This window comes from Varanus komodoensis, unplaced genomic scaffold (genome assembly GCF_004798865.1).
Source record: "Varanus komodoensis strain SLA01 unplaced genomic scaffold, ASM479886v1 scaffold2, whole genome shotgun sequence".
Lineage (NCBI taxonomy): Eukaryota > Metazoa > Chordata > Lepidosauria > Squamata > Varanidae > Varanus > Varanus komodoensis.
Genome location: NW_025335568.1, coordinates 8,128,944 through 8,144,932, shown reverse-complemented (window position 1 = coordinate 8,144,932; position 15,989 = coordinate 8,128,944). Strand labels below are relative to the sequence as shown.

At 48.8% G+C, this 15,989-nt stretch overlaps 1 protein-coding gene across 1 annotated transcript; it reads left to right on the top strand.

Annotated features, from left to right (window-relative positions):
• Nucleotides 1-1,034: 1,034 nt before the first annotated feature.
• On the top strand, nucleotides 1,035-13,902 carry LOC123022622 (protein FAM47E-like). The gene is made up of 7 exons (XM_044428477.1): nucleotides 1,035-1,403; nucleotides 6,867-7,012; nucleotides 10,215-10,365; nucleotides 11,540-11,716; nucleotides 12,214-12,360; nucleotides 12,853-12,930; nucleotides 13,675-13,902. Exons 1-7 carry the CDS (start codon nucleotides 1,035-1,037, stop codon nucleotides 13,900-13,902), a joined length of 1,296 nt encoding a protein of 431 aa, XP_044284412.1.
• Nucleotides 13,903-15,989: the final 2,087 nt, after the last annotated feature.

The following is a 15,989-nucleotide window of genomic DNA, read 5'->3' as shown; positions in this document are numbered from 1 at the left end:
TTAACTGCCCTGCTTCTGTGCCTTCAGCAGAAGACTGATGCAGAAATTCAGCAGGGAAACTTTTCCTTGCGTGGGCCTCAGTGACAAGACAAGTTTGACCTCCTACGTGTCTTCTGTGTAGGCCCAGCACATGACCAGGACCAGTAGAAAGTGGTGATGCATTTACTGGTGGGGATGCAGTGCTGAAAAAGAGGAATTGCGTCGCTGGAAAAAGGGAAAGCAACTTGCATAGCGAAGTTATGTGTACATTTATCTGTAGCAGTGCAAATTTTGAAATAATAGCCTTAATTGAGATAGATACAATGCAGCTCACAGTAGTGGAGTCACCCGGCCCGCAGATGAACTGTGGGCCTGCCAGTGTTGCTGTTCGGGTGCCCGGCGCTGCTCGGCACCTCCAAGGCCCCGTTGGCTCTCAGGCCTTAAGGGTCTGGGCTTTGCCACCAGCCTTGCAAACCTGTCCTGATAGTGGGTCCCTCCAGACAGACGGTCCTCAGCAAGCTCTCCTGAGAACAGGACTGCCCTTTCTTGGAGTTTCAAGCAGTGCTGCTGGTCTGGCTGGACACTGGGGCCAAAGCTCAGGGCTCCACAGCCTGGAATCATCCAAAGGATCCCCAGAAATGTGGTGGGTGGTGGGGGAATCAGAACATGCCAGCTTATTCCTGGCCTGGGGACCCAGGAGGCCCAGATTCTAGTCCACACTCATGCAACCTTCTAAATGCAACCTTTCACATGCTGCAAACCCTTCCTTTTGGCAAGCCCCTGCGGTTACTGTAACATATCAAGACAGCAGAAAGAGTTGAAAAGCATGGAATGGCAGGTAGAGCCTGGAGCAGAGAATATTGCTTGGGTACTTCCCAAGGGAAATAATACACACTAAACCTCCCTCCACCCAACCGGTAAGAGCATTACGTTCAAGGTCCAAAATGACTGGCTACTTCCTCAAAGAGAGGACATCTTCCAATAGAGGACTGCCCCTTGCAAAGTAGGACACCTGGCTACCCTGTTTGCTTTCCCCCCCAGATACAAGGAGGACCATGCCTTTCAAGCGCTTTCAAAAACACACCTGTAACAAACCAAGGTTCTCGGATTCTTTAAACGGCCGACGCTGGCGATTCTTGAAGAGTGGCTCGGACGATTTCAGGGAAGCCTTTCCTCCGATACACGGCAGCATCGTCATCCAGCATCAGAAGGGGCCAGTCCCTGTTCTCCTCCCGAGCCTACCTGAGGGCTTGGGCAAAAGGCAGCGGAAGGCCAAGAGGGTGCCGGTCCAGCCCCAACGTGGCTCTCCCAAACTCTGCCCGGCACTGCATGTCAGAAAGACCCGCATCGCTCAGGTTGAGTACTGCCTCAGCCAACACCCCTTAGCGCTGTACCCTCACCTGGAAGAAAGTGTCCCAGCAGAGGTAAGGTGCTCCTCCCGGTGCTCCCAGAGGCTTGCTCAGGAGGCATTTTGCAAGGCTTTTTCTCCCTGGTGAATTTGCCTGCAGTAAGGAAAAGGACAGAAGCTGTGCTGGGAAAACGCAGGAAGGTTATGCATGCAAGACAGTGTCTGGACCCCGTGAAAAATTCTGTGTGTGAGGCAGGGTGGTGCATGGGTAAAAGTCTTGTCCCAGTGTTGAGAACCGCTGGATAATTTGGCTACCAGAAGATCTATGTCACAGCTCCTTGAGAGAACACAGCCTGGAGGAACATCGTGTGGCTGAAAACATGAGATCTGTGTTGTGCAGACGGTGTTGCTGAAGAAGCTGGAGGAGATAGAAAGGGGATGTGTGCATGGAAATGTTTTTTTGAGGTTCCTTTGCGTGGGAATTTGCTTTTTAAAGCTCCGTTTGCTGTGTGCTGATGGGAAGGAGAGGAAGAGTGGAGAGAGTTAAAAAAGAGGAGAGTGACAGCTCCTTTTGCCCTTTTGCAAAAAAAATATGGAGGAGGAGAATGGTGCATGTGACTCTCTTCCCAACAGCTGTGGGGCGAAGCCACAGGGACCAGTACTCCCAGTTCCCTCTTCCCAAAAGCAAGTTAGCATTTGAGTCTGCTATTAACCCACCTATTCCCTTGATTAGGATTCAGGGTGGGTCACAACATCAAAACCCATACAATTAAAACATTCAAAAATATACCAAGGTTAACAATATAATTTAGTTAGATATTAAAATAGAAGCAATACCCAGATTAAGAGCACTATCAACAACATAAAGAATAAAACTGATCCAGCACAAACTCTCAGGCCATGCCCAGAGACCTGCTGGAACAAAAACGCTTTTAGCTGCTTTGACACCTAACAGGGAAGTGCCTGCTTAGCCTCTCGGGCAGGGAATTCCAGGGCTTTTGGGCAGCCCCTGTGCCACTGTGACTTATCTGTAAGGGCATTGGTAATGATCAGATTTACTTCTGAGTAGGCATGCATTTCAGCTCCTTGTTTCTCGAGCAGGAGGACAAAGGAACCGTACCAGAAGGCTTGAACAGCAGTTCCAAGTAAGAAAGAGAGGCAGGCAAGCCAGGGAAAACTGTGGGAGGCAGGGAAGCAATGGAAGGATTCTTGAGTTTTGCTAAATCCCGAACAGGCCACTTCCTCTTTGCCCCATTGCTGGCTGAAACCACTCTTCCTGGCCCTAAAACAGTGCTGCAAGTTTAGCCCACACCGATATTCATCCTGGGAGAAAACTGCAGCATATAAAAGAGCCGCGGTATGACAGCTTCGCAGAAACGCTGGTCGTGATGACAGAAACAGAGGGAAGATGGGTCAGAGTGCGCATCCTGTGATGCCACGGAGAGTCTGGCCTTGAGATGAGCACTTCTGCCTCTCTGCTCTCCGTGGCTGGAATTGGCCCGCATGTGGAGGTCCCCTGTTCCGAATTCCAATCTGCAGGCCTGGAGAATGCGTGCCAAGAGCAACGGGCTTTCTCTCTCCCCCCACAGTGGGCGTTTGAGGGTCTCAGCAGGGCGTTCAACCCCAGCAGGCGTCGAACTGTGTCCACCCTTGATGGCCGCTCCGGACTGAAAGAGAGCAGCCACCCAAGGGGGGGCCAGTGAGGCCAACCCTGCCGCTAGGAAGAGGGATTTCGTGAAGGGCCACCAGGCAGGTCTTCTGCGGCCTGCCAGTGATTTCGATGCGGGCAAAGAGCTCGCTGGTCTTGTGGCAGGGAGACTTTCTGGCTCAGAGGTGCCAGGAAGCAGAGGCGTCGTGAAGCATCTGCTATGCATGGCTGCCATTGTTCATGGCCGCTTCTCACTCATTACCAATGTGGGAGTCCCTCTTGGGTGAACCCAACCCCAGGAGGAATTTCCCACTCTGGACCATCACCAGGGGAATTTTATCACTGAAACAGAAAGAGAATCGATGCTCACAAGGGCGTGCAATGCAGATTGCGGCCAAGTTGGGGTGGTGGGTCATCCCTCTTGGCACGTTTTGTGGCCCGGGCTGAAAGGGGGTTGTATTCCCAAGGGTTTTCCTGGCCCAGCTTACAGAGGGAGCCCTTTGTATCCCCGCCATTCCAAGAATTCCTAGATCTGCCGGCTTTAACTGTTATGCCAAACACCGTTTATGTGCACCCCCTTTCAAAGCATCACATTCCTGGTCATTTGAAAGGGTGCTCTCTCTCTCCCCCCCCCCTCTCCTTTCTGAATTTGCAATGGTGCCACAGGGTTATGTCTCGGTGAAGCATGGACCAGTCCATAGACCCTGCCGGTCACGTACTTGATCGGCACATCCCACACACCCACTAGCATGGTTGTGTAGGCCCTTCCCAGTGCTCCGGTCTGTTATGGCCACAGCCTTCCCAAAGGCAGCCTTGCTTCTGATCCTGAGAGCGCTGCTGGCATCCTCTGACTTCCCTTGATCATCGTAGTCATGAGGACGAGCGACAGATCTCCAGATCTCAGCAGGAGCTCTGGGAGCCCCCAGAGCAGGCATGATGGAGCTGGAGGGAGGCCTTGGTGAGATGCATTAGGGCCAGAGTCAAAGGGACAGTCAGGCACAAGCAAGGGCCAGAGGCAGGCAAGGTGCAACAGGTCCGAGGCAGCATCAGGAACAGGTAAAGGCCAGATCCCTGGAAAGGCAGAGCAGCTACAGAAGCAAAGGCCGAGCCAGGAATAGGTGAGGGTAGATGCTGACGAGACGAGGCAGGTCCAGAGACAAAGCCAGAGTCAAGAGTGGGCAAGGATCAGATACCTGGCAAAGGTGTGGGAGCAGCAGAGGCCAGGTAGAGTCAGGAACAGGCAGGACTCAAGGTGTGGCTGCAGCTGGTGCTGGCCTGGAAGAACACAGAGCAGCCACCACAAAGACTCACATTGCTGTGGCAAAACTAGCCAGAGCTGAATAGTCTTTTACAACCTCCTCTCTGACTTTCAGCTGGTTTCTGTGCTGGCAGTGGCCCTAACCCTGTAAGCACCTACAGACCTGGGAGCCATCCTGCAAATACTTGCAAAGTGAGCCAGGCTGCCTGCTCTAAGAAGCCACCAGGGGGTGCCATGTTGCTGTAGCTAGTATTGCTATTACTACTGGTTTTTAATTTACTGCCCCTTACCATAGGCTCTGGGTGGTTTACAACAATTTAAAACCACAACAGTTCAAATTCAGATTAAGAACAACACATTAAATCAAACAAATCTGGAAGGGTGTGTTGCAAGAGATAACATCTTTAACTCCCCCTTGAAGGTAACAAACTGGGATATCAGACACATCTCTCCCTATAGGTCATTCCACAGTTTAGGGGCAACCACTGAGAAGGTCCTGTGGAGAGTTGACATCAATCTTGCAGAAGCAAACCGCAGAAGGTTATCCTCAGAGGACCTTATATGAGCAAAAGTGCTCCTGAAGGTATTTTGGATCCATCCCTGAAGGGCTTTAAAGGTAATTACCAACACCTTGTACTGAGTCTGGAAACATACTGGCAGCCTGAAGGTTGTTCATATGTGGTGTCTCCATGATGTCCCAGAGACCAACCTGGCTGCCCAGGTTTCCGGAGAAGGGACAAGGGTGGCCTTACATTGAGTGCATTCCAGAAACTGGGCCTGGCAGGTAGCAGCTCCTGCATTACTGCTTTCAGGTCATTCTCTTCTAGGAAGGGGTGCAGCTGATGGATCGGATGAAGCTGATGCTGCTGTGCAGATGTGGACATTCAGGGCTGCCCTGGTAGGAAGGTGGTGGCTCAAACTGCCTTGTAAGCGCATTCAGGATGGCGACCTTAACCCCACGGGTGAGGGGAGGGGGCTGGGTCCATCCCCCAAATATTCCTGGGTCTGCATTTTCAAACTACCTGAAAGGTCACTTCTGCAGCTGCACAACACTGAAAATGCTGTGCAAATTTAGGTAACCAGCTGGCCCCCAAAGCCTGCCCTTGTTTGCACATACAAACATGGAGACAGGGATTCCCATTAGCTAATCAAGCTGCTGATTAAGGCAGGGATACATCCCAATCAAGCTGGCGACCCTGACAGGTCCAGTCTTGCACCTAAGACTTGCACTAAGAGTCAAGGGTAAACTTAATGAAGCGAAATCCAGGCAACGCAGGCCCTTTGCCTGGTTTCGTTTGCTCCCAGGGGAAGGGAAGTAAGACTGGAGTGAGAAGGCTAAAATATCCCCCTTTGCATAACAGAGCAAGAGGAAACCGAAACATGCTAAGCACGAAGGGTGCCGGGCTATTTCTCTGAAGAGGCTCCCGTGACTGTAAACAGCCGTGGGACTGCCCCAGTGATTCATACGGAGGTCATACGGAGATAATAAATCCTAAATGGGCAATGTTCCACCTAAGCTGCAGGGAAGGCGATTCTTACCAAGCTAGGGGGCAGGCAGATATAAGAGCAATGTGTTTCTGGGCATACACAGAGTGGCTTGATTTGGTGAAAATAACTGAATCAGCAAAGATATTGTTTGCCACAGAGGATCAGAGAGAATATTTGTGTGTGTGTGTTGTTTTGTTTTTTTACTTGTTTGCTATTGTCAGGGTGCCTCAATAGCAGGAGCGAGATGGGATAATTAGGTTCAGTAAGGAAGGACCCCTTCTACCTTGAGCCTCAGCAGTTTGTGGAAAGACCATTCAGCCCCCCTGCAGTTACTTATGGCAGCATGCTACCGGGTAGTGAGTGAGAGCGGGTACAAAATCACAGCCTGTGTACAGATATTTTTATAACCTTCCAGTCATGTACAGGGTATTAGGTCTCCAGATAATGTTACTACAATGGCATCTAGATGTCTTTAGGCATGACATAATGTTCTAAACCATTCAGAAATACTGGTAACAATACTATGGAAAACATTCCTGACTGCTGTACTGACATGTCAATTCAGTGAATTCCTCACCGGCTGGATCAGCTTGTGTCTGTTTAAGGAGGCAGATGCGTCTGATTGTGGAACCATTCAGGAAAACTAGTTTGACAACTACACTGTACAGGCGCTTGCCTCTGTTGAACTAGATGATTAAATGGGTCCGTTCAGGAACAAACGGATGCCTTTGTCTCAGTGGTCTGCGGATAATGCGAACACCAATATTTCCCCACTGATAGTGTTAGTTTAGAGAAGCTTCTCCGTCCACATCTTCTTAAAGCAACAGCAACACTAAACAGTAACCTGGCTTGGAATTCTGCTGCTTTCTGAGAAAGAGGCGTAGGTTTGATTTTATAACACAAAAGCACATATAATCAACCTTTTTCTACCAGGATTTATTCTGGATTTCCTCAACTATTCATCACAAAGATCTTCTGAATATTTGTAAAATGGGCACTGGTTTTGAGTGGGAAAGTGGGCCATACATTTAATAAGTCAATAGATAAATATGATAAATATAATTTTAAAACTGGAACTGGTGAAAGAAATCACTCAGGTGACATATTTCTGGCTCAAAACACCTATTCGGTTCTTTCATTCTTAGCTTTTCAAGGAGGTCCTTAGCGTCTTGGACCCAGAGATGCTTCCAGCGAGTGAAGACGCTGGTGCTGATGTGGACCACAAGCAGCTAATTCCCTCTACGGTTCCTTCCCAGTTGGAACAGGAAGAAAACAGACGAACAGGGGTCAGGTGAGTTGCTCTGTTGCTGCGTGCCAGGGCTGAAGGGTGAGGACAGCTGTCTGAACTGACGTGGCCGCAGCATCTAAGGATGGATGAATGGATGGATGCCAACACCAAAGCAGCCTAGTGCTGCTTTTAAGATTTGCAAAGCAATCCTAAGTCTATTATGCAGAAGTGAGGAGCATTAAGTTCAGAACGGCCTGAACCTCTAGTAACACTGCTTAGAAATATTACACTAGTCAGACTATGTTACAGTTTGTCAAAATATACTGTATTTTATGGAACATAGCCATTTGTTCCTTTTTTCTTATCCCGCCTTGTTTCCTGCAAGGAACAAAGGCAGCTTACAGAATCATCCTTTCCATGTTATCCTCACAACAATGGGGGCAAGTTAAAACAGAAGATGGAGCTGGGGAGGGGATGATGGGCTTTCCCCCTTACAGTGATGTCTAGCTGCATCTTGCACTGCAGTGACTGAGTTGTTGAGCTGGAACTTGGCTATACCAGGCAGCTACTGGGTGCTCATGGCTGCGCATGGGTTCTTTAGATGACATGACTGTCCAGTGTTGCTTCCGTTTTGAAACAACACTTTCAGCCACACTTTTTAAGAGAGAAGAAAAGCAGTATTATTTCTGAAAGTGAAAGAAAGCACTATTTTCACTTGTGTGTTTCAGTTATTCTATTGTACCATGGCACCACCTAGAGGTGATGTAGCAGAAAGGCAGGAACACTCAGAGTTCAATTTTGGGGTAAAACCAAAAGGGGATACAGTGGATTGAAAGTCTCCTGTAGAAAACCCAGTAGATAAGAAGCAGGCAACTTGCAACCTTCTAAATATGACTGCACTGCCACTTCCATCATTCTTCACCATTGGCTATGATAGGAACTGTAGTCCAACAACATCTGGAGGGCCATGAGATGTTCACCATTGACAGGATGATCTCCAAGGTCCCTTCCAATTCTGGAACTGCTTCAGCCCTGGGATATTTTCCTCCTGGTAATGATCACTTCGGGTCTTGAACCTCACTGGGGGTGGGGGGGAATGGCTGGAAGGCTGGTGCCCCCCAAATACCACCTTGCACTTCAATTGTGCTCCATCACTCTGTTTTGTATTACATCTCCTATGAACAAACGTTTGAGCCTTTTTCACAAAGCTTGCCTTTGATCTGCCCGAATGCAGAAGGAATACACTGGAGACAGCTTTTCAGTGCTTTGTTGTAAGTTCTGCAATTCAAGGAATGGAAAAATTAAAGCCACACACGGGCATGCATTCCCTCAGCTCTCGAATGCCATCTTGTGGGTTCAATCAGTCAAGCATTTAGCAAGCCTTTCAAGGAACAGAAAATAGTAAACCATCCCACGGGCGTGCTAGGGTGGTGAGTTTTTTATTTTGCTGTCCCTACTCTTGGGTCAACATATAGAACTTATGCCGGTAAAGCTTTCCCTGGATTGGGGAGGAGTAACAGGAGAAATTATGATGGGGAAGAAATGGAAGTAGTGACAGATTTTATTTCCTGGGCTCCAAGATCACTGCAGACGGGGACTGCAGCCAAGAAATTAAAAGACGGTTGCTCCTGGGGAGGAAAGCTATGGCAAATCTAGACAACATACTAAAAAGCAGAGACATCACCCTGCCAACAAAAGTGCGTATAGTCAAGGCTATGGCTTTCCCAGTTGCAATGTATGGCTGTGAAAGCTGGACCATAAGGAAGGCTGAGCACCGAAGAATTGAGGTCTTTGAATTGTGGTGCTGGAGGAGACTCCTGCGAGTCCCTTGGACCGCAAGGTGATCAAACTGATCAGTCCTAGAGGAGATCAACCCTGACTGCTCTTTAGAAGGCCAGATAGTGAAGATGAAACTCAAATACTTTGGCCACCTAATGAGAAGAAAGGACTCCCCGGAGAAGAGCCTGATGCTGGGAATGATTGATGGCAAAAGAAGGGGGCGGCAGAGGATGAGGTGGCTGGATGGAGTCACTGGGGCAGTGGGTTTGAGCTTGAGTGGACTCTGGGGGATGGTGGAGGACAGGAAGGCCTGGAGGAGTGTTGTCTATGGGGTTGTGATGAGTCAGACACGACTTTGCAACTAACAACAAACAGGAGAAATTAATGCAGCATAATTCTTCTTTATTTCAAAAAAGGCTGGGAAAGTGTCTACTTTGCTCTACTGATCTACCTATTATTTATTTATTTGTTTCATTTTTATTCCACCCAATAACTAAAAGGCTCTCTGGGCAGTTAACAAAGTCAAAGAATATATAAACAAAGAACAGAAACATCATATCACAATAAACAATAGAACAATAAAAACAATAAAGCAGCCACAATCACAAGCTCACAGCAGCCGTAATCAAGTTGGCACATAGGTACAGCACCAATATTAATAGAATAGAGTATTAAAACTAATAATTAACTGTCCAAATACATGGAAAGAAAAAAGGTTTCACTTGGTGCTGAAAAGAGTGGGTGCCAGGCATGCCTCTTTGGGGAACTCGTTTGAGAAATGGGGTGCCACAACTGAAAAGGCCCTGCTTCTGGGTGCCACCCTCCTTACTTCCATTGGAAGGGGCTCTCTAAGAAGTGCCCCAAAAGATAATCTTAAGAACTGTGTAGGTACATATGGGATAAGACAGTCTTCAAACTTGGCCCCAAGTTGTTTAGGGCCTTAAATGTTAATATCAGCACTTTGAATCGGGCCCTGACTTCAACTGGGAGTCCATGCAGCTGAAAGAGGACTGGCACAATATGATCTCCTGAGCAGTCCTCATTAACAGCTGCTCTGCTCTATTTTGAATCCACTGAAGTTTCCAAACCGTTTTTAAAGGCAGCCTCACACCGAGTGCATTACAGTAAAACATCGCTGGATTTTTGCATGAATTTCTGATGTACAAGTCCGATCACTTATAAAAGCAGCAAATGAACACCAAGTTTTATGATTTCTTGCAGCCTTCCCCAGCCTGGTGCCCTCAAATGTGTTGGACTCCAACTCCCAGCATCCCCCAGCCAGCCACAGGAGGGCCACAGGTTGGAGAAAAGGTTGAAGACTGAGGGAAACGAGTGTGTGCACAGTCAGCCCCCCTGAAAATGGGGGGGGGTCCTTCTGAGTAAAAACGGATGGGATTGTGCCCCTGGGCTGCAGTGCTAACAATTTCCTGGGCACAGATCCTATTAAACATTAAAAATTAAGGCATTGTGCAAATGTCTCCAACAGCAGGGGTCCCAAGGGCAAGGATCCTTACCTGTGGTTCTCCATAAGGGAAGTGGCAGCAAGAGAGAGGGAGGCCAGGCTGAATTACGTTCCCCCGCTTGACGAGAACGTTGCTCGAGCCACCAAGGAGTTTTGCAGCTGGCTTCATTCTCTGGTGAGTAAAATCACGCCCACACCCCATCTCATTCCAAGCCCAAATGTCTCATCCTACAGAACAGGAAGGTCAGGACGTGAGACAAGGCTTGTTGAATCCGATCAGTGCCCTAGTCAGCCCTCAAGCAGGATGGGTGCAAGACCTCCTCCTGGCAATCGCTGGTCAAGAGGAGATCAGCCCTGACTGCTCTTGAGAAGGCCAGATCCTGAAGACGGAACTCAAATACTTTGGCCACCCAATGAGAAGGAAGGGCTCCCTGGAGAAGACCCTGATGCTGGGAACAACAGATGGCAAAAGAAGGAGGGGGCGGCAGCGGATGAGGTGGCTGGATGGGGTCACTGGGGCAGTGGATGTGAGCTTGAGTGGACTCCAGGGGATGGTGGAGGACAGGAAGGCCTGGAGGAATGTTGTCCATGGGGTCGCAGTGGGTTGGACAAGACTTCACGACTAACAACAATAACAACAAAATGCAACATAGCAATACATACGTTGCATATAAATTGTATATTTATATGTAACTTGAACTTAAATCCTTGCTCAAATGTGTGAGCTGTACCTACTTTTTGCACTTATCCTGTTTCTCCCAGCATAAGAATGTTTTACCAAGGTCCCCCACCTCCAGTAGCTTGGCCTGGAGGAAACGTAGTAAGTTTCTCAGTGCACAGAAAGGAAATCCAGTGAGCATGGAATTCAGGGAGAGAACATCATTCCTGCATGGCCAACTTTCCCCGTTTTCCTGGTCCAGTTAAATTTGTGGTCCAAGCCAAGCCAGTCAAGCTTGGGGGTTGTAGGGCATTTTTCTGTCCAAACACCCAAGGATTGTGTTTTGCTTAAACGGGTCTGCCTACTCGAGTTACAAACAGAATTAGAGGATAGACTGGTTTAAGTCCTGATTAGTAGGTTGCCTGAGTTTTTTCCCCCAAATATTCTGTTTGGCTGGATAACTAAACTTTATTCCAAGGTTCTTAAATATCAATTTTATCAATAAAAGGCTTGCATTTATAATTGAGATTTCCAGTAAAATCCTGTAGGTATACATTATTTCTTTTGCTACGAAAGCAAAAAAGATTGCAACCTCTCCAAACATCAAGACGCCAACTTCTGTTGTCATCAGCCAGGTTGGGAAGGACTGACAAACTGACTCAAACCTGCCTGATTTGAACTACCATTTCAGGGAGGAGAGAAGTGTGACATTGATGAGGACACCATTATTAGCCTGTTTGATACCGGTTATGGCTCCAAGCCCCCACTCGCAGTTCTTATAAATGTCCTAGAGCCAAAAGATTTGCCTGCAGAGCTGCGGAAGGACGCTGGAATCCCACCTCCTTGGGCCAAAAGGAGCCATTCAAAAGTAAGTCAGGAAAAGACCTTTGGGAAGGACCTGTATTGACATGGCAATATCTTTTCTTTTTTCTTTCTTTCTTTTCTTTTTTCTTTTCTTTTCTTTGTGCTGAAGAGATGGAGCCCCTCTCTAAACTTTTCCGTAGGCAAAAAATGTAACTCTTGTCTGCATTTTTTCACCGATGGCAGAACGATAGGGGAGGTTGTGAGCACGGAGCCAGGAAGCCATGCTCGGTAATTCTGTTACCAAGTGTTAGAGGAAAGCTAGCTCTTTGCAAGGGAGTAGCAAAAAGGGTTGGGAGAGGGTTGTTTACATTTCCTTCCATCTGTTTTCCCCATTGAATAAAAGAACAGCCAAGTTGGATCAGCGCACAGTCCTGTCCCATCCAGTGTTGTGTTCACCCCATGGCCAGCCACCCTAGACCGGAAATCAATGAGTAAAACAGCAACAATTACAGCAGATTCCAGCGTTTCTGTTCAGTATTTAAGTGTTAGGAAATTTTGCAGGGCTCTTGCCAAGGCAAGCGGGAGAAGATCAGGTACGGGGCTTGGTACCTGGATCCAAAGACATGGACGAAACAGGATGTGAATAAGCCTTCGCAAGACCCAAGGAATGGAAGCATCTTGAATTTGAGGGGGGCGTTGAGTGAAAAGGTATTGTCAGAAATCCGAAAGGGTCTCTGTTTTCTTGTTGCATCCCCAGAAAGGGCAGTGGTTCCCCCTGGGGGAAAGGTGGTTTTGATGGTGAGGGAAACAGAAGAGTTTCCGCAGTGCTTTACAACACTTCTCGCCATACTTGAGATGAATTTGGCACGAGTTTCAGTGGGCTGTGCTGCTAAAAGGCCTAATTTTTGTCTAATACAGAGAAGAAAGTTTTGGCTGTTCTTTTACACAGCAGAAAATAAAGGGATGAACGTGAAAACACAAGCTGGATGGAGTGGAATCTGTTCCCTGTCTTTGTGGAGGGATCCCTTGCCCCTCAGCTCCCCTTCTACTTTATCCCAAAGAGCTTTGGGGGAGCAGTGGAGGATTGTCTGAAACCATGAGAAAGGATGGTTGATCCGGGGAGGAGGGGAGGGTTTGGGAGGCTGGGAAAGAAGGGAGGGTTTGGTTAAAGTGAACTTCTGTCTTTGGATATTTTCGCAGGAGGCCGAGATCTTGCAACTTCATGGAACCCATGCATTTAGGGAATTTCTTGAGAGAAAGGGCTACCGGATCCCAGAGGTAAGGCTTAAATGCACTCATCTAACCATCTGTGGTATCCACAGTCATAAAATAAGTTCCTGCCAGGTCTGCAAAGAAGAAGGGACTCGCTTCCCATGTATTGTCTCATTTTTCTATTGTTGCTGTCATTAACTTATTTTTATTTATTAGATATATATCCTACCTTTTTCTTTTAAAGAACTGAAAATGGCTTTCATCATGCTCCTCCTCCTGCTCTCAATCTTATCCCCACAACAACAACCCTGTGAGGTAGGTTGAGCTGAAAGTCTGTGACTGGTCCAGGGTCACCCAGTTGGCTCCATGGCTGAGTGAGGGCTAGAACCCAAGTCGCCTGAATCTGAGTCCTGTGCTCTTCCCCACAACATTGTAGTAAGACACTGCATTTCTATCCCACCTTTTTCCCCTTGTGAGAAGACCAAGGCAGCTTATGTAGCTCCATTTTATCCTTACACAACAACCTTGTGAGGTAGGTTAGGCTGCAAGTGCGTGGCCTGAAGTGGCTGGCTCTCTCTTGGGTTAGGTGGGTGGTCCAGTGGTGCGGTATGTGGAGCCAGCCAGACTGTTGGGCTGGGGGCCCTACCTGGGATGTAGCTCAGCACCATGGATAAAACCACAGCTGGAGGCAGCCGCTGCTCCAGCCCTCTTCCTACCCTCCTTTCTCGATGCGGCCTGCAGTGCTGCCCAGGTGGAGAAGCAAGGCAGGTGCAGGGCTCAGTCCTCACCACCCCGCATACCCTTGAAAAGGGCACGTGGGCAAGCAACCGCAAAGAAGAGGAGGAGCAAGATGGCCACTGGGCCCCCTTTTGGGCTGTGGGCCTTCCCAAGTGCCCCGTCGTGCCAGTCCCTGGTGCCGACTGGAAAAGCCAGGGTCCAAACCTGGAAGCCCTCTGCATGCCGAGCGTCTTTGCTGCCACTGCACATTTTCTGTCCTTCTCAGAAACAGGGATGCTTTTCAGGATTAGTACAGGCTGATCCTGCAATGATTTGGACTGGGGGGATTCAGGCTGGGATTGTGAAGCCAGAATACCAGGATGTTCAGTGTTGCATGAAGGCCTCCACACCTGTCGCTGCCAGACGCTTGGAGGTGCGGCTTGTAGCAATTCAGTGGTGAGGCAAAAATCTACTGCACTTCTTCAGAAACATGTTCTTCTTTTAATGTTACGTTCCTGAGTGCCTACATTATTTATTTATTTATATCCTGCCTTGTTTCCTCCGAGAATCCTAAGGTGACTTACATAACCCTCTCTTTTCCATTTTATACTCACGACAACCCTGTGAGGTAGGTTAGGCTGAGAGTTTGCATCTGGCCAAAGGCACCCAGTGAGCTTCATGGCTGAGTGGGGATGAAAGTCTGCATCTCCCAACTCCCAGTTCAGCACTCTAACCACTAGGCCACACTGGCTGTCATGTTCCACCAGCTCTGTAAGACAGGAAGGGCCATAGCTTAGAGAGAGACCACATGCTCTGCATGCCAAAGGTGCCCAGTCTTGGACATCTCCAAGCAGGCCTGGGAAGGACTGTTGCCTGCAACCCTAGGCCTGGGGTCTCCACCCTGATAGGCACGGGGTCCCCTGTGTAGAAACACAGAAACAGAGCGAGTCAGAAGGAGTCTCCTGGAACATCTAGTCTGACCCCCCAGCTTCAGCTAGTTCCACTCATGCAATCCCCAACATGTGGCTGTGCAATCTTTCCTGGAACACCCTCACTGATGGGGCCTCCACCACCTCCCTTGGAAGCCCATTCCATATCCTAGGGGTCCCAACCATCAGGAAGTCCTTCCTGACATCCACCCTGACGCCTGTTTCCTTGAGCTTTGCCCCACTGGAACGCGTCCTGCCCTCCACTGCAGGGAAGAACTGGCCATCCACACGACGTCCCCTCACATACCCATATGTCACCGACAGATCCCCTTGGAGTCCCCTCTCCTCCAGGCTGAAGAGCCCAGTTCAGACAATCTCCACAGAGCTCAGCCTCTTTCTCTGCCCTGCACTTAGCCTATTTATTTATTTATTTATTTATTTATTTATTTATTTATATTTTTCGATTTATATCCTGCCTTTTTCTGACAAAGGGCTCAAGGCAGCTTACATCATTCTCCTCCTCCATCTTATCCCCACAACAACAACCCTGTGGGGCAGGTTGGGCTGAGAGTCTGTGACTGGCCCAGAGTCACCCAGTTGGCTCCATGGCTGAGCGGGGACTAGAACCCGGATCGTCTGAGTCCCAGTCCCGTGCTCTTCACCACTACGCCACACTGGCTTCTTGGGCAAGGTAGTCTCTTCCTTAGTTTCACCAGGTTTCCTCTGGAGAAATGAGTGTTTCATGGTAAGTCAGCCTGCGCTACCCCATGGCAGCCAAGAATGAGCCCCCCCTCCCACCAGGACATTCACAACAGCGTCCCCGCTCTTCCCACTTTCCCAGAGAACAAAGCGATGCCTGCTCTGGAGAATCGCTGCCGATCGTGCAGATGAGCTGAGGGGGCGACCGGGTATCAGACAAGGCTGCATATTCCCAAGAGTGCCTTTTCGAAACAAACTCACACTTATGTTTTGCTTTAGTTCCTGCAGCAGATGCTGTCTGTGCAGGCAGCTACTGGACCAAGTGTGAGAGCTTTGAGGCACTCCAGGAATGAAGTTCAGGGGCGAGCCAGACTTGAAGAAGACGGTTCTTCGAGGGCAAGGAATTACCGTGAGTGTCTCAGCTGGTCAAGACCTGGGAGAGCATGAGCAGGCCTCGTCTCCACCTTGAAGCTGGGCCCGGTGTAGAGGCGGGTGACCAAGCTGGATGTGGAAGGCCCCTGAGCTCTTCCAGAAATGCCTGTCACGGACTGATGACTTTCTGCCCACCGAACCACTGATGCAAAGCTGAGTAATGAATAGCTAGAATAAATATAGGTTTACATGTTCTCGCATGCAAATTTAATCATGCATGCTGGTCATGCATCAACGTAATGGAAAGGACTACAAATCCCATTTGAAAAGAATAGCCTCTTCTAAGGCCAGGCCTGCTTTTAAGTTTCTAAGCAGTGTCAGATGATGACCTCCAACTGTCAGAAGGCT

Bases quoted from the DNA above. Each gene is read 5' to 3' on its own strand.
- LOC123022622 (XM_044428477.1), top strand. From the start codon at position 1,035: ATGCCTTTCAAGCGCTTTCAAAAACACACCTGTAACAAACCAAGGTTC. The intron at 10,366-11,539 runs GTGAGTAAAATC...CTACCATTTCAG, and splicing joins GCAGCTGGCTTCATTCTCTG to GGAGGAGAGAAGTGTGACAT. The intron at 11,717-12,213 runs GTAAGTCAGGAA...GAAATTTTGCAG, and splicing joins CCAAAAGGAGCCATTCAAAA to GGCTCTTGCCAAGGCAAGCG.